This window comes from Equus quagga, chromosome 11 (assembly GCF_021613505.1).
Source record: "Equus quagga isolate Etosha38 chromosome 11, UCLA_HA_Equagga_1.0, whole genome shotgun sequence".
Lineage (NCBI taxonomy): Eukaryota > Metazoa > Chordata > Mammalia > Perissodactyla > Equidae > Equus > Equus quagga.
Genome location: NC_060277.1, coordinates 93,597,133 through 93,622,798, shown reverse-complemented (window position 1 = coordinate 93,622,798; position 25,666 = coordinate 93,597,133). Strand labels below are relative to the sequence as shown.

Below are 25,666 nucleotides of genomic sequence, written 5' to 3'. Positions count from 1 at the left end.
AAGCCATTCCTAGGCCCCGCACCCCACTCAAACAAGGTAAAAACATCTCTCCCATGGATAGAGGGGGCATGTGCCTCCCTAGAGGCCAGGGGCCAAGAAGGAAATCAAACAGGCAGCCTAGACAGGGCCTGCATCCCATTCGTCAGTGTGTGGCCAGTTCTGACCCTCTAAACAGTGAAGACGCAGCAAGCAGTCAGAAGCTGTGGAAGCAGAGGTAGGCAGACACAGGCTTGTTTTATTGAATGGTTGATCTACCGAACTGTTGAGGCCACTATGTACAGACAAGAAAGGGGGAGGCTTTATTTCTTGGTCTCTTCCTCCTTGGAGAGAGTCTTGATGATTTCCTCTTTCTTGGCCTGGAGCCGCTCTTCACGGCGCTTGCGTGCTTCCTTGGTCTTAGACCTGCGGGCCTCAGCCTGGTCCCTGGGTAATGGAAGAGAAAAGATGAGCTGCTGGGCAGAGAGAAGCACATGCCCAGACTTCTCCCTTGAGCCTAGACAGCTGGTGGAATACGAGTTGCTGAGGCCACCAAGAGCTTCAGCTTCAACTAACCCAATTTCTATCCCAACAATGATGGGAGGTGGTGTGTGGGTGTGTACAGGACAGAGGAGCATATACCTGTAACACAACAGCTGAATTCTGGACAGACCGCAGGCAAGTCAAGATCAGGCATCGACACTTTTTTTTTTGAGGAAGATTAGCCCTGAGCTAACATCTACTACCATCCTGCTTTTTTTTTTTTTTTTCCTGCTGAGGAAGACTGGCCCTGAGCTAACATCCATGCCCATCTTCCTCTACTTTATATGTGGGACGCTTGCCACAGCATGGCTTGACTAGCGGTGCATAGGTCCCCACCCGGGATCGAACCAGCAAACCCTGGGCCACCAAAGTGAAACATGTGAACTTAACGGCTGCGCCATGAGGCTGGCCCATCAGCACATTTTAAATGTCTCAGAAGATCCCTTATAATGAAGGTTAAAGAATCTGCCCCCATGACACAGAGGCCAATTCCTGAAAAAACTTACGCCAGAAGCTTCTTGCGAGCCTTGTCTGCCTTCAGCTTGTGGATGTGTTCCATGAGAATCCGCTTGTTTTTGAACACATTACCCTTCACTTTCAGGTACAGGCTGTGATACCTGAAGGGTACAAGCAGAGGCTCTGGTCAGCAATGGATCAGAGTTTGGCTCTGTGGTCTGCCCCTCCACACAAGGTCCCTAAGTACGCAGGGCTCCTTTCCTCTCTTCTGCTGCAGGGACTACTTCCCCTAAACCAAGACTGTGCAGTTTCTGGACAGAAGAGCTCGACCAGCAGACAAATTCAATTCTTGGGCTATCCTGATGGTTTATGGGGGGAAAAAAGAAAAATAGGACAGAACGGAAGAACTTTCTTAGAAAGGCCTAAGATACAGGACTCCGTCCCCAAGGTCAATGAGACAGAGCTTAAATCTGTGCAAAGATCAAGACATCAAAGCAACAAATGGATGGGTGGGTGAGTGGGGTCCCACCCAAGAGGAAGCTGTGCTTACATGTGGCGGTCAATCTTCTTAGATTCACGGTATCTTCTAAGCAGCCGGCGCAGGATTCTCATCCTCCTCATCCAGGTTACCTTCTCTGGCATTCGAGCATTGGCAGTACCCTTTCGCTTACCTGCAGGGAAGATGAGTTAGGCCCACAATGTGCATCTGGGGCTCAAGTCAGTTACTAGAGCCAGCTAATGGTCACAATGATAGCTGGCAATTTCTGAAACACTTTATAAGTCACCGGGTCATGTGCCTAGTGCTTCATCTTATTTTAAGTAGCATTATTTCCATTTTACAGATGATGATCCCAAGTATTTAATTTCTTTCCTTTACTCAATTTTTAAGGAAGCACAAACAAGGCAATTATCCCCCATTCACTCCATGCAGAAGGCGGACTTGACACGGTATGCACCAAGGCAGTATGCGAAGCTGGAAAGGGCTTTAAAGGTGGTGTGACCTTCATCTCCCTAAATCATCCTGACCCTCGACAGTGGTTTCAGGATTTACTGGACAATGGATTTAAGCACCCTGCAGAATCCTTGGCATAGTGCAGATGCTCAACAAATGTGACCTCTTTCTACTAATACCTTCAACTCCAACACTACTGTCAACTTTCTGATTCATACAGAAGAAAAGCACACATGCAGAGTAAGAAAAGGGCTCAAGATGAGATAGAATGGGAAGAAAAAGATCCTGAATATATCTCAGTCCAGACTTAAACATTTATTATTTCTTAAGTCTTAGAGAAAGGGGAAGAACACACTTACCGATGCCCATATGCCTGCCCTTCCGGCGGGCCAAGGTGTTTTTCCGGCATCGAGCCCGGGAATGGACAGTCACAGGCTTCCGGATGATCAGGCCATCTTTGATCAGCTTCCGGATCTGCTGACCTGGGAAAACAGAACAGACCTGGTCAGTCAGCTGGGGCCTAGCCCCAAGAACACCAGCCCCAGAGTCCAAACAGGACAGGACAGAGACAGTGCTCACATCCCTAGCCGAGTGGTCTCAAAAACGGTGGTTTGGCTTGGGGCTGGCCCTGTGGCCAAGTTCCCACACTCTGCTTTGGTGGCCCAGGGTTTCACCAGTTTGAATCCTGGGCGCGGACATGGCACCACTCCTCAAGCCATGCTGAGGTGGCATCCCACATGCCACAACCGGAAGGACCCACAACTGAAAAATATACAACTGTGTACCAGGGGGCTTTGGGGAGAAAAAAGAAAGATAAAATCTTAAAAAACAAAACAAAACAAAACGGTGGCTATACTGGAACTTCTAAACATTTCTGCCCTGGTAGATGTTTTATAGCATACTAAAAATACATATATTTGGGAATGCGTGATCAAGGTAGTGTACAGACACAGCCTAGTCCTTCAGATCCTATCTTTCTCACCGATTAGCTACTGGTCTAAAACAAGGTTAGGAGCTCTGAGCACAAACAATACCACAAATCCAAGCAGGTTGAGAAATTCTGTGATACTGACAAAGATTCTCTGCTTGACCAAACTTTCATCAATCTCCTGAACCTTCTCCTAGGCCCATCTGTGCATTTCCTTGTAAATTCTAGTTTTAGTAAAAAGCTGCTTAAGTCAGTTTAAGCAGAAACCCCTACCCTTGATGTCAGATCAGGTTCATCATCAACCGCCATTCCCCTGGTCAGGTATGATCACCCTGGCCTGTCTTCGCCAAGAACCCTGTTAGGTCAGTTTAGCCAGAATCTCTCTTACCTCTAATGTTTCCTCTTACTAATTTTCCATCCACTGACCCACACACCATGCTCCTTGGCTATAAATTCCTACTTGCCCATGCTATATTAAGATTTGAGCCCCATCTCTCCCCCACATTGCAGTGGTCCCTATGTCTTTCATAATGGTCCTGAATAAATCATGCCTTACCATCTTTAACAAATGTCACTGAATACTCTTTTTCTGTAACCACGTTACATGGAATTAATGTGGGTATGTTGATGCTATCTGCAGGATGACAACTGTTTAACTGCCTTGAATTATTCTATGCCAATAGGCCTCTACTAAAATCTGAGGCCTCAGGTCTTTCAAACTCACCACTTCCTTTCCTTAGCCATCTCTACACCCCAGTCCCTGCACCTCTTCCTTCACATAGCTATACAACAGAATAGCTACTCTAGTAATCATCATTAAAACATCAGGTGGTTCCTTTAACTTCTATCCTGTCATTCTGGCAAATGACAGGAGAACATCTGGCATCCTTGCACTCCTGGGACTCCTCCATTTTACAAGACCCCCAGACTATGAGATTTCCTAGGTTTGTTAAGAGTCAACACAATTGTGTCACCTTTCATCTCATGGAGGAGGAAGGGGTAGGGCAAAGAAGGGACATAGACCCCAGGAACTCACGGGAGTTGGCATTGGCGATTTCATTGGTCTCATTGGGGTCCAGCCAGACCTTCTTTTTGCCACAGCGGAGGACACTGGAGGCAAGTCTCTTCTGAAGCCTGAGCATACTGTAACAAAGAGAAAACACCATCAGGCCCTGGAAGCCATTCCTGGGTGAGAATGAGCATCCCCAGCAAGAGCTGCCCACCAAAGTCTTCTGTGGTTACCAAACATGACATACGGGAAAGTGGATGTGTACGTGCACTTAGTATTAAGGGTGAATACATCTCCCCCAAGACTTTTGCCACCAACGCCACATCTTCAGAATAAGAATCTTTCCTATATGACGATCTTTCTTAAAGCTTAGGGCTGTGCGTTCCTGTAGGGGGCAACTGGCCACCCTGGGATGAAGACAAAGTCCAAGATGTGCCTCAGTTTTCTCTTCTGGAAAATGAGGTTGACAGATACAATTGGGATGAAGTGGGGGCTTATGCCCTTTTCTGGTATCCTGCTCTAAAAACAAATGTTTAAAGCGAAGAATCCGAGGCCAGTGGACCCAATTTGCTAGTCTAGTCTAGTCCTTTGCTACCCAGGCTCCTTTTCCTCGTCTTATCACAGTAATAAACTACGTTCAGCTAGCCTTCATCTTCTCATGAGCGGTCTCTGGGGTGGAAGGCGTCAAAGTGCTAGGGGTCGCCCAAGTCTCGGCAATCGGAGGCCTGTCCTACGTCATATGGAAGCAAAGACAGGTTCGGATCCAGGTGCGCCCAGCCAGTAAGGAGGCCACTGCCTAGTCCCCGCCGCTGCCTTTCCTCTGCCCGCGTGGATCGCCTCCGACCCGCGCGGGGCCCGCCTTCCCCAGGCCCCGCGTTCCCGGGACGCTCCCCACCCCCACCCTCTAGAGGCCGGGGCCTGGTGTGCTCCGGCCTACCCCACACTCCGGGGTCGGCCGCGTCAGGGCCCCTCCAGCTCATCTCTCCCACCCAGGGCCGCGGTACCGAGCCCGGCTGTCCCCCGGCAGGCCGGATCAAACAAGACAGGAGACCGACATGCCCTCACCTCATGGCTGCGGCCGCAGCAGCAAAAGGAAAGAACTCCGTCTGGCCAGGCTCCTCCCATTATCTGTGAGGGGGAGAGCCCATCCCCCACTCCGCTTTCGCCTGTATTCTCCTCGGGTTCTTTCATCTCCTACCACCCCAACTTACTTAAACCTCTGTAAAGACGCGGAATAATAGAAGCCTAATATAGAGAGTCGGTTTTAAACTTAAAAACATAGAAAATATACCCCTTCGGTAAGGCAAAGTGGTATAGTCCGACTTCCTACTAGGCACGCGCAGTAAGGGTACCTGGTCACGTGGGCAGTGGCAGCCGGAAGTCAGGGTGGATTGCGCAGGCGGGATAGGGGGTTTTGCTAGAGTGGCCTAGTCCTAGCAGGCGTCCTGCGTCTTCCAGACTAATGCTTTATTAGCGGGAAAAAAAATTATGAATGAAGCGAGAGAGAACAATGAGCGCAGGTATCAGGAAAAAGCAACCTGTAATTCACTCTCCCGGTAGAGTGGGAGCCTCTGGCGTGCAGAACAGATCGCTAGATATGTTTTTTTGCTTCACTACGGTGCTTAATCTGTTAGCGTCTCAGTTTTCTCCTCTGTAAAGTGTACCTAATCCTAATATTTCCGTCATTCATTTGTGAAAATCACGTGAGTTAACGTTTGCAAATTGCAAAGGAAGGCATCAGGACAACAAGCTCATTGATGGTGGGAACCAGTCTTTTGTTTGGTTCTCATGGAGCTGTGCACATTGTAGGCACTTGAGAAATGGTGCACAGTCTGAGTGAATGAACAGTTGTGAGTTAAAAGAATAAATTTTAAAAATAAAAAATAAATAAATTTGAATGATGGGACCACCCATAATTCTTTCCTCTTTTTCTGAAGCACCCAATGCAAAAACCCAAGGAGAATATTCTGGGGTCTAAGAAACGTAGATGTGAGTCCTGGCTCCACCTCCTTGCTTGGCTCAAGCAGATCACCCCAGCTCTATCACAGGAAGTTTTCTGGCTGCCAATTAAAGCTGAGAAGGTCAAAAGAGACGGAGGGAAGCAAAATTCATGCCACTTCTTCACAACACAATCAGTGTCATCCTCATTTTACAGGTGAGTGAGGTAGCAGAATTTGAAAATCCAGTTCTGACTGCAAAACCCATGCCTTGTCTGTCATGCCAGGGTCTCTCGTGTCCAGGGAGCAAATGGGAACCTTGCTAGGGTTGGATCTGTTCATGGAACAATGCTAATGTGCTTCATCCTCACTCTCCCTCAAAGTAATGTGATCAGAGAAACGACTTAGGCTGCCCATCCACTTGTTGCAGAACCCAGAGCGAGGAGGAGGCGTCAGTGTATTCCACAGTCTCTCCTCCAGCAGAACACAGCAGGCTGGCCTTATTTTAGGGTCACTGAACCCGGGAACTTCTCCATTCTGCTTCTCATCTCTGTGAAGCACGGGAAGGGGCACCTGTGGCGGTAAGAGGTCCTCCTGTCTTGACTGACTCCTGTACAGCACCTTACAGTATCTCCAAACACCCCAGCAATCCATCATTTAATTTCATTCTCCCTCATCCTCCTAATAATCCCAGGTGACAAAGACAGCACAGTACCGGCAACCCCATGTTGCAGGAGAGGTGTGGTGATTTGTCCAGGGCCACGTGACCAGACAGACCCTTTACCAAATTGGCACCAGAGTCTCTTGCCAGAATCCCCTGTTCCTTTTCTCTCCACAGATCATGGTGTGTGGGGTCCAGGCCTTGGATATTTGTCCCCAAATCAAGGATGAAGGGGTAGCAATTCTAGGGCAAGAGCGTTAGACCTGATTTTAGCCAGTCTCTCCTCAGCTCCACATTTCTTCCTCCTCTTTCCTCTCTCTTCCGAGAACAGGGACCTCACCCAGCCCCACTCCTGGCCTTTTGGGAGGGCCTGAGAGATACTAGCGACTAGGGCAGAAGAACTCCTGGGTTCCTGGGATTTCTTGTTCCTGTCTCTGTTGGGACTCCCTTTGGACAGCCTCCCCACCCCAGCCTCAGCCTCCGGCCGGCCTGCACTACCATGTTGTAGGTGGAAGGGCCTTTCTGTTTGGTTCTAGGCGGCCCGGGCGCACACTGGGGAGAAAAGAGTTAAAGCCAGGTCCCAGGATAACCGGGAGCGGGAAGTTCCGGTGGCCCAAGCTGGAGTGGAATGGGGAGACCGCTAGGAAGAGCGGTTTGGGACGGAAGGGGGCGTAGGTGCCAGCCATGCTAATCCGCGCTTCACCCCCATCAGGGCTCGGCATCCACTGGTAAGCCGCACCCCCCGCCCCCAGCCCCAAGGCCGGTTTCTCCTCTCCCCTCAGAGCGGGCCGCCCTCACCCCGGGCCAGACCGAGGCCAGCGCCGAGCCCGGTCTAGAGCCAGGAGGGGCGTGCCTCCCTCCGGCCGCCCTCCCATTGTCTGTGCGGAGCCGCCGGAGGGGCTGCGAGGGGCGGGGCCGGGGCGGGCAGAGGGAGGGAGGAAGGGAGGGAGGGGGCGGGGGGAGATGCTGAGCCTTCAGGGGCGGAGGAGGCTGCGGCCGCAGAGGAGAGAGCGGGAGGAGGGAGGGAAGGCAGGAAGAGGGCAACCAAAGACCGGGCCAGGTGGCTGCACCGGGTGCTGGCTGCGCTGCGCTGCTCTCGGTTCCGACGGCCTTTCTCATGCGCTGAGGGCGCCCGGCTGGGCCGGGCCGGCGGCCGGAGGGGAGACTCCTCTCCATGGTCCAGAAGACCAGCATGTCCCGGGGCCCTTACCCACCCTCCCAGGAGATCCCCATGGAGGTCTTCGACCCCAGCCCACAGGTGAGGCATGGTGGCTGGGCCCGAGGGGAGGGGGTCGCCTCCGCGTTGCTTGTGGGGTCGGCTCAGGGGGCGCCGGGCAGGAAGGGGTTCTGTGCCCGGCGCCGAGGGGAGAGGGGCGCCTGCGCGCCCCTCATCATGCCGGGTTAATGATTGATGGGCGCTTGGCCCGGAGTTGGGCTGCGGTTTTGCGGAGCTGGAAGGGGGTGGTCGGGCCGCCTGTCATCCTCGCCTCCTCCTCTCCCCCGCGTCAGGGTCCCTGCTGCTCGGGTACTGGCTCCAGTGGGTTGAGAGAAAGGGTGCTGGCGGGGGGATCCGGAGATTGAGCGAAGCTGGAGAGCGAGCTCTGGCAGAGGGGGCGACGCAGAGCACGCTCAGGGGCGTCGGGCAAGGGTGGGTGGGGCGGGGGTGGCCCCGGGAGATGGCTGAGGAGATGGTCAGAGGGCGGTGCCAGCAGGTCTTCGGAGCCGCAGACACTGGTCCTGGAGGGTCGGGAAGGGGCCAGGCCCCCATCCCAGACACCTCAGCTCCACCTCTATGTTGGACCAGCTCCCCTCCCCCAACACCCACGTTATCTCTCCCTCCGCACCCCACCCCCCAGCCCCGGAAAACGCCTCCAAAGTTTGGAAAGTTGGATGGATGCCAACTCACTGTCCTGGAGGGGAAGAAGCTGTGTTACCTCCAGGAGGGGTCTGCCATCCCACCCCCACTCACACTTTCCTGTGCCTCTGGTTTACCCCCAGGAAGGGGCATTCTTGGGTGTGGTTGGTGCCCATGGAGTGACCAGCAGAGTCTGGGGGGGTCGTGCCAGGGAATTTCTCTGGGATATTATGTCCTTCTCCAATCTGGCAATACCCCAAGGGTAGGATAGCATTAACTCTTTTCTTGCTGTGGCCAGTCTCGAGCAACTGTAACCACCATGATAATGTGGTTGATGGGCATGTGGGGGGGGTCAGATCAGACCTAAAAATACCTCCTTTCTCCACCCTAGGCCCCTTGGAGCCTGGGAGGCAGCTGACTGGGGCCTTCCTTTCAGCTGTCCCTTGTCCTTCTGGGTGCCACTCCCTTTTCCCAGCCTGGGGTGGTGGTGGTGTGAGAGTCTGGGGCTCACTGAGAGATCTCTTAAGTTTGTAGGGGTCCTCGATCCTAGAGGTTGAGTGTATGTCTAGATTGAGAGAAGGGAATGAGAGGGAGGCTTCTTGAAGGGTTCCGAGGTGCCCTTCTGTCCCATCTCCATTTTCCTTCCTGTACTCAGGTCCAAGGCACCAGAGCCCCCAGCCTCGTGGTGGCTTATCTAGCTTTGTTGGCAAAGAAACTCTAGGATGGAGGCTGGCGGCGGGGGCTTGGAGGGCCTGAACCCTCAATTATTCTACCCTACTCTGGGCTGGCTTGGGGCTAATGTGTGTATGTGAGTAGGGGAGGGCAAAGAAGCAGCCCCCTTTACAGGAGGCCTGGAAATCCCTGAATGCATGGCTGCTTGAGATGTGAGGCAGCGTCCACTCCACTCAAGCCAGGAGCCCAGCCAGTGAGACTGAGCCAGCCTACCTCAGGGACCTGTGGGGGCTCTGTCCTAGGCTGGCCTTGGGGCAGGGCCAAGGGGCATTTAGATTGACATAGCCTGGTGGGTACCATGGGGACAGCGTGTGGGCAGTGGCAGCTGGGGGTTAGAGAGAGGAGGCTCGATCCCTCTTACCCCCTTGGGAAGAAGTGTGACCACTGTGGTGGTGAGGAGGGGGCTGAGACAAAGTCCTGCCAGGGCTGGGGTGGGGATAGCTAAATCTGCCCCATGGCCCTGAGCCAGAGTTGGGCTTGGGTGTTCACTTTCCAAATGCAGTTCCACACCCCCCACCACTCCCGGATATCTCGTTTTGGGTCTCCAAGAGCTGAGAGCTGCCACTCCCCTCTGCACTCAGCGAAAAATGAAAAATGAAGGCGAGAGTTGGGCATGAGGAGAAGCCACCCTGGGTCCGGTGGCCATTCCTCTTTTCCTCTTCTCTGCTCTGGGGCCACAGCACTCTCAGGCCCGCTCTGCTCCAGCTGAGGGGGAGAGGGCGGGGGACTTTCCCCGGCTCTCTCCGCCTGCTGGCCCCCCCAGCACTGCAGGCAGCCTCTCCCTTCCCCCGAGGCCTCTGCAGCCTGCCCAGCATCTTAATTAGCTTTGCTGCCAAATGAGCCTCCAGCTTGTCAGTGCCTCCCCCTTCCCAGCCTCTGCGATTTGGTTTGGGGGTTTCTGTGTGTGCTTCCCAGCGCTCTTGTACACTGTCCCCCACCCCAGGGCTGTGGTCTGGGCCTTCCCTCCCCCTCGGGCTGTACCATCTTGGGAAGAAGGGGGGGGGCTCTTCTGATCAGGGAATGATATTCCCGAGGCTTGGCTGTAGCTCTGGGCCTGATGGGATGAGGGTTGGGAAAGGTGTTTCTGATTCCACTCTTGTCCCTTCCTGGCTTCTCCAGGGCAAATACAGCAAGAGGAAAGGGCGGTTCAAAAGGTCGGATGGGAGCACGTCCTCGGATACAACATCCAACAGCTTTGTCCGCCAGGTAATGGGGAGGCTGGGCTGAGGGGAGGGAGGTGGCTGGCTGGTGGAGACCAACATTGGTGAGCTGGGTCTGAGGCTTTCTCCAGGCACCCTCCCCCGTGTCATTTGTCACCTGCCTGAACCACCCCATCACCCTCACACCCCATGACCTCTCCTGCATATACTTTCAGCTGCACCCACTCCCTCAGCCCCCACCCGTCCAGCCCCTCCCCCAGCACCAAGCACCAGCCCCTACTGCCTGCCTGCCTGCGTCATCTCATTCAGGGACAGCCTGGCCTGCCTCCTTCTAGCTTGCTTCGGGCTGTCACCCACTCCCCCTGCCGGCTGTCTGCTTCCATGTCCTCCCCCAGAATCTGTGACAGCATGAGGTAGAGGCAGGTCCTAAGAAATGCGGAGCCAGGACATTGCAGAGCCTGGAATTCTGATTAGGTATGGGTCCGAAACCGCCCTCCTCACATCCAGATAGGACTGTTCTTTAATATGCGGAGAGAAAATGCGTTGAGGGAGGTGGGGTAGAGGCAGGAGGGAGTTGGTTTTAGAGAGGACTTTATCCCAGCACCCCTGACTGAAGTGGGTAACTGAATAGCTTTCTGGGATCTGGGCTTAGTCAGGAAGGTGCCATTCTCATCTCTATTCTAACTCAACCCCAGGTCATCTCAGGCTCAGGGAGAGGCAGCGAGAGAGGCATTTGGTTGTTATGACTACAGAGCATCTCAATAAAGCCTGGTACCCAAAAAAGGGGAGAGGAGCTCGGGAGCAGACAAGGAAAAGGAGTATGTTGAAGACGAAATGGGCAGGGCATATGAGGGCAGAGGATGGTAGAGAGGTCATCGCCCCTTGGGCGGGAGAAAGGATGGTGCCAGGTAGATCCACCACAGACTGGAGTAAGGCCCTTGTTTGTGATTCTTCTGTCTCTACAACACTTGGCACATCTAAGCCCAGGCTTGACCCGAGAGGGTCAGGAAAGGGAGCCTTTATCCCAGCATCTCCTAAGTATGCATACAGACAGGAAGTCCTTTTTTCAATCTCTCCCTCATCCCTCCTGTTGCAGGGCTGGGTCAGGACCCGGCTAGGAAGAATGACACTGTACTTGGTGTCACCCCTCTTGACAGAAGAGGGCCTTGGTTCTTTCAGTGTTTGCCGACCCAGGGGGTCAGACCCCAGCCTCCAATCCCTCCTCCTCTCATCTCCCCAGCTCTGACCCCCAGTAGGTGGCGGCGAGTGGGGGGGCAGTCCTTGCCACATCTCTGAGCTAAATATACCCTAGCAGTTTGCACATGTAGCAACTCTGCTTGTAACCTGAGCCCCCTGGGGGAACGGGCAGTTTGGGCCACCCCCTAGGCCAGCAGGGCCAGGCACTGAGGGCGCCAGGATGGAGGTGCCCAGCCGGACCCTTGCAGTGGTGAGCTGGTGATGGGGCGGGGGGTAGGGGGGTGGGAGCAGCCCCTCAAGAAAGCTGGTGGGGGGGCCTACACTCCAGCCTGTCTCCTTGCCTCCTCACTGTTTCCCTGCCTCCCGCCATTTCTGATATGTCCGTGTGCATGTGTGTGTGTTGGGGTCAGTAAGTGCCTCTCTATCACTCTATCTCTGGGTCTCATTCTCTGGCTCTCTGGGCGTCTGTCCCCCTGGCTCTGAGCGCTCCTGTCAGCAGGAGAGTGGTAGATTGGCCGGTTTTCACTCTCCTTCCTTTGGATCTCTTTTCCAGCTTCTTTTAGAGACCCCACCCTCCACCGTTCACCCACTTTCCCCTCACGAGTCTCCCATTTTCTTGGTTTGAGGAAGGGGATGGACAACAGCGCTAGCTAAGGACAAGGGCCCTCTGAGGAAGGTGGGACTTTGTCTTCGCTCTTTCCCAGGTCCCCTCCATACTAAGCTAATGGACATTCCTGGCCAAGTGACCCTTTCATGCCTTCAGGAAAGGACCCCCACATCTCTGCAGTTCTGCTCTTTCCCACATCATCTCCCGTCCCTTGCAGCAACACCACCGCGGCGTGGTCACACAAATCCACACCTCCTGGCTCCTGCCCTCACGTGCCACACACACCCTCAGAGACGCAGACACGTAGGACCCCCCTGTATGCACTCATGTGTACCTGTGTGCATTCAGTCATGCACGTCCAGCACTTAATCATGGAACACACCGTCCTAAATACACTCGAAGTTGCACATCCAAGCAGACCCATGAATAAGTATGTTCATTCACACTCAGGGTCTGGACAGGCTACGTGTGTCTTACACATGTGTCTGCATCCCTGAAGGAGTTCCTTGTGCTCTGGGATGGTCAGGGTGGTCAAGGCCAGCTTCCTGGCACACCCAGACTTCTGAGCCTGCCTTGACCCTGGCAGCCGGCAGCCCTGGTATTGGGAAAAGTCCTGCCCCATGTTCTGCTCTTAACTTGCCTCTTCCGCCTGTACCACCCCAGGAATCTTGGGTTCTCTTTTGTATCTCATGAGCCTGAGGGTTGGGGCTCTCCTGATTCTGGCAGTGGAGGTAGGATTCTGTCTTCTCTCATCTTTGAGCAAAAGATAGCAAAATTTTTGATGGCTGCATCATGCCGAGCAGGCTGCCTACTGCCAATGGTGCAGAGCGCTCAGGCCTAAGCTGGTGGCTATACTGGGAGCTGGGAGGACTCACTGGGCCTCTGCTGAGTCTATCTCAGCCGGTACTGGGGGCAGGGGAGGGAAGGAGGAGCAGGGAGTGGAGACGCGTCCCCTGGCACTCCTCCCCTGTGCAGTGCCCCTATCAGGTTCCCACCCCTCCCGGGGCCCCAGCAGCTGTCCTTGGACCTGCCTTAACCCCCTGCTTGCTGCTGTCACCCTTCCTAGGGCCACACTCTTCCCTGTGTCCTGCAAACCTCAATCTCTAGCTGCTCCCATCTAATACCACCTTTTTCTGGCCCTTGTGGCATCATGCTGGGCTGCCTGGGGTTTGAGACATCCATAATGGGTGGCACCTCCATGCCTTCTGAGGCCCAGGAGCTGGGGAGGCAGCGTTGGCCCTGAGCGGGCCCTGTCTGTTTTCAGGGCTCGGCGGAGTCCTATACCAGCCGTCCGTCGGACTCCGACGTGTCTCTGGAGGAGGACCGGGAGGCCTTAAGGAAGGAGGCAGAGCGCCAGGCATTAGCCCAGCTCGAGAAAGCCAAGGTGAGAGAGGCGAGTGGGGCTGTGCTGGCATTATTTCCCCCACCCCCACATCTTAGAGACAGCCTGGATGGACCCAGGGTCAAGTCTCGGCTCAGCCACTTCCTAGCTGGTATACCCCTGGGCCTCAATGTACATCTGTCTGTCATCTGTAAAATGTGGGCCCTAATAGCTGCCTCTTTGTGCAGTATAATAAGTGCCTAGTACTGTTTCCACACATAATAGGAACTTGAGAAGTGCTAAAAGTTTTCACTTCTTTCTGGAATCGAACTTCTTGGGCTATTATAAGCTGTGGGATCTCAGGCAAGTCACTTAACCTTTCTGAGCTTTAGTCTTCTCATTCATTAAAATAAAGATAATAATAGTACTTAATTTCATAGGGCTTTTGTGATGAATAACTAAATGAAATAATGTGTGTGAGACATGTAACACAGTACCTGGCACACTAAATGGTAGTAGCTATCATGATTACTACTATTACTATTATTATTAATTATTATTACCATTATTATTATTCTTTCTGGGTTTCATTCTGGGCTCCCCAACCCCGAATACTTATCATTCCCCAGTGCCATCCTGCACCCTGAGAAGACAGTGCTATTTTTTGCTTTCTTTCTTTTATTGCGAAATTTAACGTACATACAGAAAACTACATAAGTCATTCAGTATATGTTTAAACGAACGATTTACAACACAAACCTCCACATAATCACCACCCCAGTCAGGAAGTTGTACATTACATTGTGGTTTAATCTGATTGTCATCCTCCCCGTGCCTCCTCTAGACCAAGCCGGTGGCATTTGCTGTGCGGACAAATGTCGGCTACAACCCGACTCCAGGGGATGAGGTGCCTGTGCAGGGAGTGGCCATCACCTTCGAGCCCAAGGACTTCCTGCACATCAAAGAGGTGCGGAGAGCACTTGGCATCTGGAGGGAGGGCATGGTGGTGGGTGCTAGGAGAGGGGCATCCAGAGTTCTAGTGGAAAAAGACTTTTGACCCAAGCAGAGCTGGGCTGAATCTATATGATCTTAGACAAATCTCTCCACGTCTCTGAGCTTCTAATTTTTCATAAAATGGGGTGGTAATGCCTAGGTCACAAGGTTGTTGGGAGGGTTTGTGATGAGGCTTGTAAGTGGAGGGGCAACGTGCCAGGCACATTGTAGGTGACATGTAGGTGTCAGCATTTATTCCTCTCCCTGACTTTCCAGGGTAGGGCAGGCACATGGTGGAGGAGGGACTCCCAGAACAGGGATGTGCTGGGGATGGGGTGGTCCATAGCCCAAGAGGATGCTGGTCTTGGAGTTGTCCTGAGAATCGGGGCCTGTACTCAGAGGCTGGAGCCAGGGGCCAGGCTCTTTGAGGCTGCCACCCCTTGGGCAGGGTGGGCAAGTCTGAGGGTGGTTTCCTCTGGAGGATGGCTGTTGACTCGCATCTCCAGTCTCCCTCTGGGTCTCTCCCACCCCACCTGCCATTGTTGTTTGCAGAAATACAATAATGACTGGTGGATCGGGCGGCTGGTGAAGGAGGGCTGTGAGGTTGGCTTCATCCCCAGCCCTGTCAAACTGGACAGCCTGCGCCTGCTGCAGGAACAGAAGCTGCGCCAGAACCGCCTCAGCTCCAGGTGTCTGGCTGGGGGCGGGGCACTCCCAACCCTGGGAGAGGCCATCCAGCCAGGACTAGGCCTCACATGTTGACGCATTGCCCTGAGGGCACAGAGCAGCCTGTGGCATCACCACTGGGGCTGGAGGATCTCCTGGGGGGTGGGCAGCATGTGAGAGAACAAGATTCCCCCACCCTCACGCCCACCCCTTTGTTCACGGCTCCATTTGCGTCTCTGCCCACACAGCAAATCAGGTGACAACTCCAGCTCCAGTCTGGGAGACGTGGTGACTGGCACCCGCCGCCCCACGCCCCCTGCCAGTGGTAAGAGCTGCCGCCACCCCAGGGGGTTCAGGGAGCTCCTGGGTGGGGTGATCTCCCCACTGCCTGTCCCCTCCTTTCCCTGCAGTAGAGGCCATCCCTATCGTGAGTCCTCCAAACACATGCAGTGGTCCCCCCTCCATGAAGAGTAGGGCGCCCCACAAGCTGGGTCTGTCAGCGCCCATCCTCTCATGTCTCTCCTCTCCCATTTCTTTGGTAGCTCCATCTCTCTGCCTGACTCCCCTACCCCCTGCCCCCATTCATTTCTCCCAGCCCTGTTCCATTCACCTCTTCTTCTTTCTTTTTTCCCCATCCCATCCCTGCGTTCTGTACTTGTGTCTCCATGTCCATCTCACTCCTCCCCACCTCGCCTCCCTCCTCCCTCTCTCCTGACTCTCCGGTCCAGGTAATGAAATGACTAACTTAGCATTTGAACTAGACCCCCTAGAGTTAGAGGATGAGGAGGCAGAGCTTGGTGAGCAGAGTGGCTCTGCCAAGACTAGTGTTAGCAGTGTCACCACCTCGCCACCCCATGGCAAACGCATCCCCTTCTTCAAGAAGGTAATTCTTACTGGATTCTTGCAAGAGGGGAGGGGTCGAGGCCCAGCTCTTTGGCAGGGGGAGGGGGCCTGGAACAGACTCAGATGTACCAGCCTGATTCTGTGGGATCAGGGCTTCCTGCCAAGGAAGAGGGAGGGGGTAGAATGCACCATCTCCGCATACAGTCTCACCCAGCCCCAGGAAGCGATGGTTCTTGCAATCGAGGTGCCCCTTCCCTTGGAAGGCTGACCCCGGCCCAGAAGCAGGGTCAGGTGGTAATGAAACTGACCTTTTCCCTCACTACTGGTGGGACAGTCCATGTTTGCCCCCAACCCTCACATGTGAAGGGGAGAGTGGAATGGTGGCCCTTGTTTGTCCTTTTTGGACTCCATGGGGCTAGGGTAGGCACATGGGAGTCTACTGGCTGCAGAGCAGGACAGTTAAGGGAACCCTTAAAATGGGCAGGTTGGCCTGCACTGGGGTTAGGAGATGGGCACCAAATTAGGGGCTGTCACCCTTTCCAGCTCTTTTCCAAAACCCAGAAAGGGGGCAGGGTAGTCTGAATATTCCCGAGTCCACTGGACTGGCCATCAGTCCTGTTCCCAGCCCTGATCCAGGGCTATCTCTGGCTCCCTCTTGGCATGGGGTCCCGTCCCTTCTCTGGCTCTGTCTGTCACTAACACGCATGCCCTGTTATCTCTCCTCGTCTGCCCGCTCTCCCTCCCTCTCTTGTCCTGGTTCCTTCCTTGCCCTCTGCCCCTGCCTGGGTACCCTCCCCTCTCTCTTCCCCCTCCCCCCTCTTGGCAATCTCTGGACCCAGCCAAACAGAAGCAGAAGTCGGTGAGTATCACAGCTTTCTGTGTCTCCCTCCCCACCCCCTGGGATGAGCTAGGGGGACCTGCTAACACCCATTCCCTTATCTGCCCGCCCCCATTTCCCCCACCCTTCCTGGTTCTCCCTGGCCATCCCTTCCCACTGCCACTCTGATCCCCATATCTGGGCTCTGGGACCAGGGGGAGGAAAGGATGCATGAGGGATCCTGGAGGCTGGGGGAGAGGGGCTAATGCCATCTCCACTCTGGGGTTTCCCCTGCCTGCTTCCCCCCAGACAGAGCATGTGCCCCCCTATGACGTGGTACCTTCCATGAGGCCCATCATCCTGGTGGGACCGTCGCTCAAGGGCTATGAGGTAGGAGCCCCTAGAGGGGAGTGGACCCTGAGGGGCCCAGACCTCCAGAGAGACTCCATAGAAAGGTCTTCAGACCCCAGAGATCCCCCGGCAGGGCCTTCCCAGGGTGTCCTCCCCAGAGGGCTACAGACCTCCAGAGAAACCCCCCAGAGGGGCCCAACCCAGAGGGAGACTCACTCAGAAGGATCTATTTTCCCCAACCCCCCACCCCCAGAAAAGTCCTCCCAGAGATACCACCTAGAAGGCCCTTTGGAACCAGAGACCCTATTGGAGTCCCCCAGACTCAGAAGGAACCCTCCCTCCCCCGCATAGGGGCCCAGTCATCTCAGGAACTTAGGAGGAAAATGGAATGTGAGGGTACAAATACCCAGCAGCCCACCCTTCCTGAGTGGCTTTAAATGCCTGACTTCTCCTCCCTCAACCCCCAACCTCAGGTTACAGACATGATGCAGAAAGCTTTATTTGACTTCTTGAAACATCGGTTTGATGGCAGGTAAGACCCTGGGAGCTGGCTCCCCACTTCCACAGTGGTCCTCTGCTGCTGGGGATGGGCGGGATGGCCTGAATGACAATCCTGGGACTCTTGGACTGAGGGATAAGAGGCAGGCCTGGAGTCTGGGAAGTGGGCAGGGCATTCTGGTCCACCCTGACCCCAGACTCCCCTTACCCCATCCCCCAGGATCTCCATCACTCGTGTGACAGCAGACATTTCCCTGGCTAAGCGCTCAGTCCTCAACAACCCCAGCAAACATATTATCATTGAGCGCTCCAACACACGCTCCAGCCTGGGTGAGCCTCCCCTTCAACAACTTCCCCCGCCCCTGGGCCCCACAACCCCTGCCCCAGGCCAGGTGTGGGAGGGGAAGGAGAGGAGGGGCAATCTCTAGAAGTGTTCTATCCACCACTGCCTCCTGGGGGAGCCCCTTCCATTCCCCCTTCCCCATGACTCCATGTCCCCCAGCTGAGGTTCAGAGCGAGATCGAGCGAATCTTCGAGCTGGCCCGGACCCTTCAGTTGGTCGCTCTGGACGCCGACACCATCAACCACCCAGCCCAGCTTTCCAAGACCTCACTGGCCCCCATCATTGTTTACATCAAGATCACCTCTCCCAAGGTGGGTGCAGTGGGGACAGGAGTGCCGCCTGTGTTCAGATCCCAGCTACTGCTCACTAATGGTGTGACTGAATCTCCCCGATGAACGTCATGGGATATTGTGAAGATTCAACCTAATGTGAATACTTAACACTTAGCATTAAGGTCTGGCATAATGTACCTCATCGTCTTTTAGCTATTATAAATATTATTATTAGGGTCATGCAGGCCAGGCTCCTGTCTCCACTCTGGTTGACTTCCCATCCTCGGTCGAAAAAAACTGAAGGAATTCTGTGCTTTTTGTCCCACTGTCACCAGCTGCTTGATAGTCGGGAGGTCTTTCCTGTTTTTTGAGTTCAGCCCTTTGTGCGGCACTGTCTTGATGAAGATGGAATCGGTAGGAAGGCTGATTGGCTTCTTGGTCACATTGCAGGTCCATTAGTTTTCCCTCCTAGCCATTAGCGGGGGCTTGAGAATCATGGAGGTGGAGTTTAGGTGACCGATTTGAAGTTAGGAGACAGCATGGCCTTCAAATCCTAGCTCTGGGTGCCTTATTAATTAATTAAATTCTGTTGTTGGTTTTTTTTTTGGTAGTTGTCTTTTGTTGAGCTTGGGACCTCGGGGGGATTATTCATCCTCTGAGCCTCAATTTATCCACCTATAAAATGGGGGTCATAATCCCTCTCTTGTGTTATTATTGAGAGGATAGGATTGGAGGTAATGATGTAAAGAGCCCGGTGTTCTGTCTGATTCATGATGGCAACCAGGGGAGGTAACTGTTATCATCTCATGATAACACCCTATGAGCTGAGCACCCTGGGCCAGTTACTTAACCTTTCTGAGTCCCAAGTTTCTAAAGAGCATAAAGAGGATGATAGGATTTAAGTGCTTCCTGGGGTGGTTGCAAGGATCAAATGAGATAATGGATGCAGAAACATTTTGTGAACTAGAAAGTAATAGATACTTCCATTTCCCCGTGGAAGAGCACTGCCTGAGGTGAGGGGTGAGGACTCTTGAGAGGCAGACTGTCTGGGTTCACCTCCCAGCGCTGCCTCTGACCAGCCCCTGCTCCTTTGGCAAGTCACCTAAGTTCTTTAGGCCTCAGATTCCTGTCTGCAAACAGGGATCCTCAAATGGTGGTTGTGAAGATTAAATAAATGGATTAACCATGCAAAGTGCCAGGTACCTACGAAGCACTGTATCTATTCTTTTTTGTTTTTTTAAGATTTTTATTTTGAAATAATTTCAAGTTTACAGAAGAGTTACAAGAGTAGTACAAAGAACTCTCATTCTTTGAACAAATTCACTAATTTTTTAAACAGCTTGAGATGTAGTTACTCACATATCACTCAGTTCAGCCATTTAAAGTATACAATTCAATTGTTTTTTGGATTCACTAATTTTGTACATGTTGCCACATTTACTTCATCCTCTATCTTTATGTATGTATGTGTTATGTGCATATGCATATGTGTGTATATATATGTATTTTTTTCCTGAGCCATTTGAGAGTAAGTTGTAGATGTTGTATGCCTTTATCCCAAAATGCTTCAATACGTATTTCTTAAGAACCAGGACATTAACTTAGATCACCACAGTATAATTGTCAAATTCAAGAAATGTCATCTAAAATACCGTCCCTCTTCAGTGTTCACCAGTTGTCCCAATGATGCCCTTTATGGCAGTTTCCCCTGAACCCAGGCACCAATTGAGGGTCATTTGTTGCATTTAGTTGTTATATTTCTTTGGATCCTTTAAACTGCAACCATTCCTCAGCCTTTCTGGGATTTTCATATCACTGACATTTTTGAAGAGTACAGATCACTTATTCTGTAGACTGTTCCTCAGTTTGGGTTTGTCTGGTGTTTCCTCACAACTGGATTTAGGTTTTGCATTTTTGGCAGGATACCACCAAAGCCACGTGTCCTAAGGCCTGTATCAGGAGGCACATGATGTCGGTTTGTTGCATCATCGGTGATGTTAACTTTGATTATTTAGTTAAGGTTGTGGCTTTATGTTTAGCTATTATTATCATTATTATGATTGAGGTGAGAATTATAATAGTGGCTGCCTAGTGGGATTATTGTCAGGACTAAATGAATTGATCATGTAAAAAGCACAGAATAGTGCTGGTACATAGCAAGTGTCCCAAGGATGGTTGCTGTTAAGGTGGAGGGAAGTTGGCCTGGAGAATGAGGCCTGTAAAGAACGTTAGAGGAGTTGAGAAGGAAAATCACTGCCCTTCGTACAGCTGCTGCCAGCAGAGCTTCCCAGGAGAGGCCGGCATGGGAGCCAGGAGAGAGCCTGAGCATCATAGATTAGAACGGACAAGGGCTGGTGAGGTCAATTCTGAAGAGGTGGCCAGGGTTGCGAGTCACTGAGCATCCCCTGGCCCTGACGTGGACTCTCCATGCTGATTCCAGCCAGGACCTGCCTCTCTGACTTGTTGCATTACGGGGTTCCACTAGCTCCTCTTCTCCCCCCAAACCAGGTACTTCAGAGGCTCATCAAGTCTCGAGGGAAGTCTCAGTCCAAACACCTCAATGTCCAAATAGCAGCCTCGGAGAAGCTGGCGCAGTGTCCCCCCGTGAGTGCTCAGACCCAGGGGAAGGGAAGGGGCACATCTGGGTTCTCCTGGTTTCCTCTGGCCTGCGTGGGAGAGGGTGTGACCAGGAACACTTGGGCCTAGTTCACAGGCACATAGTGGTCTCTGGGGAAAGAGTGCTGCATTGGGCAGTCAGAGACTGGGTTCAAGCCCCAGCGGCACCACCTCTCTGTGGGGAGTCCAGCCTGTCCCTAACCTTATATCTAGAGTGAGGGAGTTGGACTATCTGGGTGCCAAGACCTCTTATAGTTTTGCCCATGTATATATCTGAGAGCCCTCCTTCTCTTTCTGGACATCCAGAGGTCTCTTTTTAATTTTGTCCTTCAACCCTGTGACTCCGCCCACTGCACCCAGGCCGCACCCTCACCCCCTTGGTCACGCCCGGCTCATCCCAGCCCCGGCCCTAACCCCGCCTCCACAGGAAATGTTTGATATCATCCTGGACGAGAACCAATTGGAGGATGCCTGCGAGCACTTGGCCGAATACTTGGAAGCCTATTGGAAGGCCACACACCCGCCCAGCAGCACCCCGCCCAATCCGCTGCTGAACCGCACCATGGCTACGGCAGCCCTGGCTGCCAGCCCCGCCCCTGTCTCCAACCTCCAGGTACAGGTGCTCACTTCACTCAGGAGAAATCTCAGCTTCTGGGGCGGGCTGGAGGCCTCGCAGCAGCCCGGGGCAGTGCCCCAGCATCAGGAGCACACCATGTAGGTGCCCCCGCCCATCTCCCCTCCTGCCCGGGGCTTGAACTGGAGCTCAGGGAACCTGGGGAAGGAAGGAAGAGCTTTATTTTGTAAAAAATGTGGTGAGTGGCAGCTTCTGGTGTCTGTGGTTTTTATGGGATTGGAGCTGGCTGGTGGTGCCTCCCTGGACCTGGTCCCATATGGCTACATCTGCTGCCCCGAGGGCTTTTGGATATGAGACCTGATTGGAGACCTTATAAGACAAGTGACTAAGAAGGAAACATGAGGAAGACCCAATATATTCATTTGCTGGACTCCATACCCACTTTAGACCCAACAGAGGAGGGGCTCTCAGACCCAGGAAATCCCACAGAGCAGAGCCATTAAACCCAGAGAGATTGCCTCCTCCCCCAGAGCCCTAATCCCAGGCAGCCGCTCAGAAGGGACCCTGGAGGAAGCATCTGTGAGTTGATGCTGCACCTTCCATCCTTCTCCCAGTTAAACAGATTCTAGGAAAGGCCCTCTGATGGGTGCCCCACCCTGCCTCATCTGCCACCCATAAGAGCCACAGCCCATCTCATCACATCATTAAGTATTTGGTTCTAGATTAGAGCCAGAAGAAACCCATTAAATCATTGTAGACCGTTGCTTTTCAAATTTGTTTTCAGCAACAGAGCCCATCTGTCCACTGAATCTTAGGTGGATGCTCAGTATGTAGATAAGCATCCTTGCTATGCTCAGAGGGAGCCAGTGACATGGCCTCCCCTTTGCCTCTGCTTCACCTCCATGGGGACCCCTGAAGCACTTCTTTGCCCTCCCCACTCCACCCCAGATCTCCACGGAAGTTTGGAGACTGCTGTTCTAGTATAATCCCCATCACACCACCATAGGGAAACTGAGTCACAGAGAAGGGCATCATCTGCTCAGGCACACAGCTTGACGTGGCGGGGGATGGGACTGGAACCCAGGCCTCTTTACACCCCACCCAGCAGCCTCTATGGTAGCAGTGGCCATCGTGTCACCTTCATGTGACATTTGGTGATGAGGACATCATCTCCAATGGGGGATAGAGACCAGCCAGCCTTCCCCAGCCTGCAGCTTTGAGTCTTTTTTGGGGCAGGGGAGGAAGCCCATCAACCTTGGAGATTCTGTCATTTGACTAGGAAGTGGGGGAGAAGTGTAGGGTTCTAGAAGCCTGTGATTAAGGTCTGCCTTGAGCTGAAGGAGCTGGGTTAGTGAGCTTGAGCTGAAATCCCCTCTTGATATATTTGGAAAACCGGGGCAATGACTAACCCAATCAACCACTAACAAGTGGCCATACTAATGAGCTGTTAATGATGCATTGATGACCTGCGTTGAGGAAGCCATGACTAACTGTTCATGGGCTCTCTACCATGGTTACCAGGAGAGTTCACGCCTCCTCACACCTTATGAAGGCTGAGCGCCCCCTGTGCCAATAGAGGAACAAATGCCCTGAGGTCTGTCCTGGGCAGGGCTCTAGAGCCCTTTGCCTGGCTACCCATCCCCTAGAGCAGCACTCTCCTCCTTCAGCCAGGCTGGGTGTCTTGGTGCTGTCACTAACCTGCCTTGCTTTATTGTGTTTCTCTCACCTCTGCCTGATCTGCATGGTGTGTGCCGTCTGTCTGCTAACCAGGGACCCTACCTTGCTTCCGGGGACCAGTCGCTGGAACGGGCCACCGGGGAGCACCCCAGCGTGCACGAGTCCCCAGGGGAGCCGGGCCACCCCCCAGGCCTTTACCCCAGCAGCCACCCACCAGGCCGGGCAGGCACCCTGCGGGCACTTTCCCGCCAAGACACGTTTGATGCTGACACTCCTGGCAACCGAAACTCTGCCTACACGGAGCTGGGAGACTCATGTGTGGACATGGAGACTGACCCCTCAGAGGGGCCGGGGCTTGGAGACCCTGCAGGGGGCAGCACCCCACCAGCCCGTCAGGGATCCTGGGAGGATGAAGATGATGACTATGAAGAGGAGCTGACCGACAACCGGAACCGCGGCCGGAATAAGGCCCGCTACTGCGCGGAGGGCGGGGGTCCAGTTCTGGGGCGCAACAAGAATGAGCTGGAGGGCTGGGGGCGGGGTGTCTACATCCGCTGAGAGGCAGAGGACATGCAGTGGGAGGAAAGGCTCTGAGCCCGGGGGAGGGGAGGGACAGAGGGGCTCACCACAGGGGACGTATCTTGCCTCCAGGGGGCGCTGTCTCCCTCCTTTCAGATGCCTTTGCTCGATGTTTGGGATTTCTGTGGTGGTAGCATCCCAGCTCCTGGGAGTCCCTTAAGCCCCAGCTGTAGGTTTTTACCTACCTGCTGTGGGTGGGTGGGTGGGGGGGGGTTGCCCACCTTTCTGCAGTGCCCCCTTTTCCCCACCTCAGGGGGCTCTCTCCCCTCACTCTCCCAGAGAAAAGGTGCACTTCCTTAACTCTTTGTACTTGGGCCTCTAAATGAGGGTCCTAAATGGGGTGGCCCTTTCTTTTCCAAAGCTGGAGTATTTGGGAAGGGTAGGGAGCTTCTCCTGGAGAGGGAGAGCACAGACTCTCTCCCATGAAGGCTCTCTTTCCCAAACCCCAAATCCAGGATCCCTCACCATGTTCTCCCTCCACCCAGCTTCCTGGCAGCATTGTCTGACAGATAGGTGAAGGCTACAGCGGAAGCCCCATGGGGAGCTTGTCTTGGGGGGGAGGGGGGCTCTGGGTGGAAGCTGGCAGGCATCAGCAGTAGTGCCCTCTGCGTGCCCAGGACCTAGAACCCTGAGGAGTGGGTTGCAACCCGTGACACTGCTACCCACCCCACCTCTTCCATCCTTGGCCCTTGCCAACCCTAGGAATGAGCTTTGCCTACAACATCCCTTGCCTGCTGCCATCAGAAGAGGGGGCCCAGCTGCGTCTGAGCCCCCCATGCTTGTGTCACCTCAGTGTGGAACCCATAGAACACTCTGGTCCGCCTCATCTTGAAACCAAAAAACTGCTCCTTCACTTTCACTCTCACTCTGAGGCCCCAGGGGAGAGGCCCTCTGGGTTGGTGCCCAAGAGGTGATCACCCCAGAGGTTGCCTTGGATCTCCCCTGGGGGGCTTGGCTGCTGCTGCTGCTGCTACTGCTCTGTATTTGCCTCTTGTGATCCTGTCCTTTGCCCATGTCCACTCCCCCCAGGAGAGGCCGTGGTACCCCCTCTGCCCTAGAGTGTCCCTCTGCCTAGCATCCCCTAGCCCAGCAGCTCTGCCCCTCCCCAGCATCCCAGCTGGGCCAGAGAGAGCCGATTGTGCCAACGAGGACTGGGCCCTGCCCAGCTGCCCACCTCAGGGATGGGCACCTCATGCCTGTCTCGCCACCTCCTGTGCCAATGTTGTCCCACCTTCCCCACGTTGGGGGTGGGGTGCAGCTTCCACTTACTGGTTAGAAGACACTACTGCCCAACCTTTCCCCTCCCTGTCTGGTGTCCTGTGCCCCCATCTGTCTGTCTGTCTGTACTACCCTAGGAGAAGTATTTTGCCACATATAAAACCGCCTCCTGTCCTTTGTGGCCGCCTCCTGAGCCTGCTTCTTTGTTCCCACACACGGTTGCCAGCCTATCCTGACGTGCGGGGGGAGTGAAGGGGTGGGTGCAGGAATAAGCTGTGCCCCGAGTTGTTTACTCAACAGCAGAGATGGGGCTTTGTTTTGTGGCTCTCTGATGCATCATGTTCAAGCCTGACAGGAGCTGGGTGGCCGGTCTCGGCTCCCCACTCAGCCCCAAGCCCCACCCATGCCTATCCCATCTCGTAAGTAGAGCCAGGGAAAACGGGAAGCTGAGGTGGGACATCGGGTATTGCGGGTGTCATTCAGTGGGTGAGATCCAGACCCGCTGGCACAATGGCCTAAAGGCTTGTGCTTGTTTTTCTGCTCCTGTGGCTTCCGCTGCTCCCCAACACCTCAGGAGGGGGAGGAGCCGAGCTTCCGGCTCCCTCCTGCTCTGATACCCCACGATTACCACCCCCCCAGCCCCTGTCAGCGAGCTTTGGGGGAGGAGCTGAGTATTGGCGACTCCCCCAGTCCCAGCCTGAGAAAGATCAAGAAAGGAAGAAAGTCAGCAGGTGACTGCCAGTTCCTGCTATCACCAGCTGGCAGGATGTAGACTTCTGACGGTTGTTAGCTGCCATCACCTGTATCCTGCCTCACATAGCACCCACAAACGGTTTCTACACTCTTCTGGTTCTTTCTGGGGTGGTGGACTGGGAGGACTAGAGC

General features: G+C 53.9%; 2 protein-coding genes across 7 annotated transcripts; one reads left to right on the top strand and one right to left on the bottom strand.

Moving 5' to 3' along the window:
• Positions 1-215: 215 nt before the first annotated feature.
• On the bottom strand, positions 216-5,005 carry RPL19 (ribosomal protein L19). The gene is made up of 6 exons (XM_046674211.1): positions 4,930-5,005; positions 3,892-3,998; positions 2,287-2,409; positions 1,526-1,646; positions 1,026-1,136; positions 216-423 (listed from the first exon to the last, which is right to left on the bottom strand). The coding sequence occupies exons 1-6, from the start codon at positions 4,932-4,934 to the stop codon at positions 300-302; spliced, it is 591 nt and encodes a 196-aa protein (XP_046530167.1). The 5' UTR covers positions 4,935-5,005; the 3' UTR covers positions 216-299.
• Positions 5,006-5,265: 260 nt separating this feature from the next.
• CACNB1 (calcium voltage-gated channel auxiliary subunit beta 1) lies at positions 5,266-24,988 on the top strand. 6 transcript variants are annotated; one of them, XM_046677278.1, is made up of 17 exons: positions 5,266-5,384; positions 5,802-6,019; positions 6,232-6,382; positions 6,999-7,720; positions 10,169-10,255; positions 13,278-13,397; positions 14,179-14,301; positions 14,880-15,016; positions 15,242-15,318; positions 15,722-15,876; positions 16,963-17,043; positions 17,478-17,536; positions 17,723-17,832; positions 18,005-18,156; positions 20,626-20,721; positions 21,161-21,346; positions 23,078-24,986. In XM_046677278.1, exons 4-17 carry the CDS (start codon positions 7,637-7,639, stop codon positions 23,540-23,542), a joined length of 1,932 nt encoding a protein of 643 aa, XP_046533234.1. In that variant the 5' UTR covers positions 5,266-5,384; positions 5,802-6,019; positions 6,232-6,382; positions 6,999-7,636; the 3' UTR covers positions 23,543-24,986. The 6 variants fall into 6 exon arrangements, with proteins under 6 accessions (XP_046533234.1, XP_046533235.1, XP_046533237.1 ...); XM_046677279.1 differs by having other exon boundaries at positions 6,496-7,720; XM_046677281.1 differs by lacking the exon at positions 15,722-15,876 and adding an exon at positions 16,676-16,695 and having other exon boundaries at positions 6,232-7,720; positions 23,078-24,988.
• The last annotated feature ends 678 nt before the right edge of the window (positions 24,989-25,666 follow it).

Bases quoted from the DNA above. Each gene is read 5' to 3' on its own strand.
- RPL19 (XM_046674211.1), bottom strand. The intron at 2,410-3,891 runs GTGAGTTCCTGG...CTGTTTTCCCAG, and splicing joins AATCGCCAATGCCAACTCCC to GTCAGCAGATCCGGAAGCTG. The intron at 1,137-1,525 runs GTAAGCACAGCT...TGTACCCTTCAG, and splicing joins AAGAAGATTGACCGCCACAT to GTATCACAGCCTGTACCTGA.
- CACNB1 (XM_046677280.1), top strand. From the start codon at position 7,637: ATGGTCCAGAAGACCAGCATGTCCCGGGGCCCTTACCCACCCTCCCAG. The intron at 15,017-15,241 runs GTGTCTGGCTGG...CTGCCCACACAG, and splicing joins CAGAACCGCCTCAGCTCCAG to CAAATCAGGTGACAACTCCA. The intron at 20,722-21,160 runs GTGAGTGCTCAG...CCGCCTCCACAG, and splicing joins AGCTGGCGCAGTGTCCCCCC to GAAATGTTTGATATCATCCT.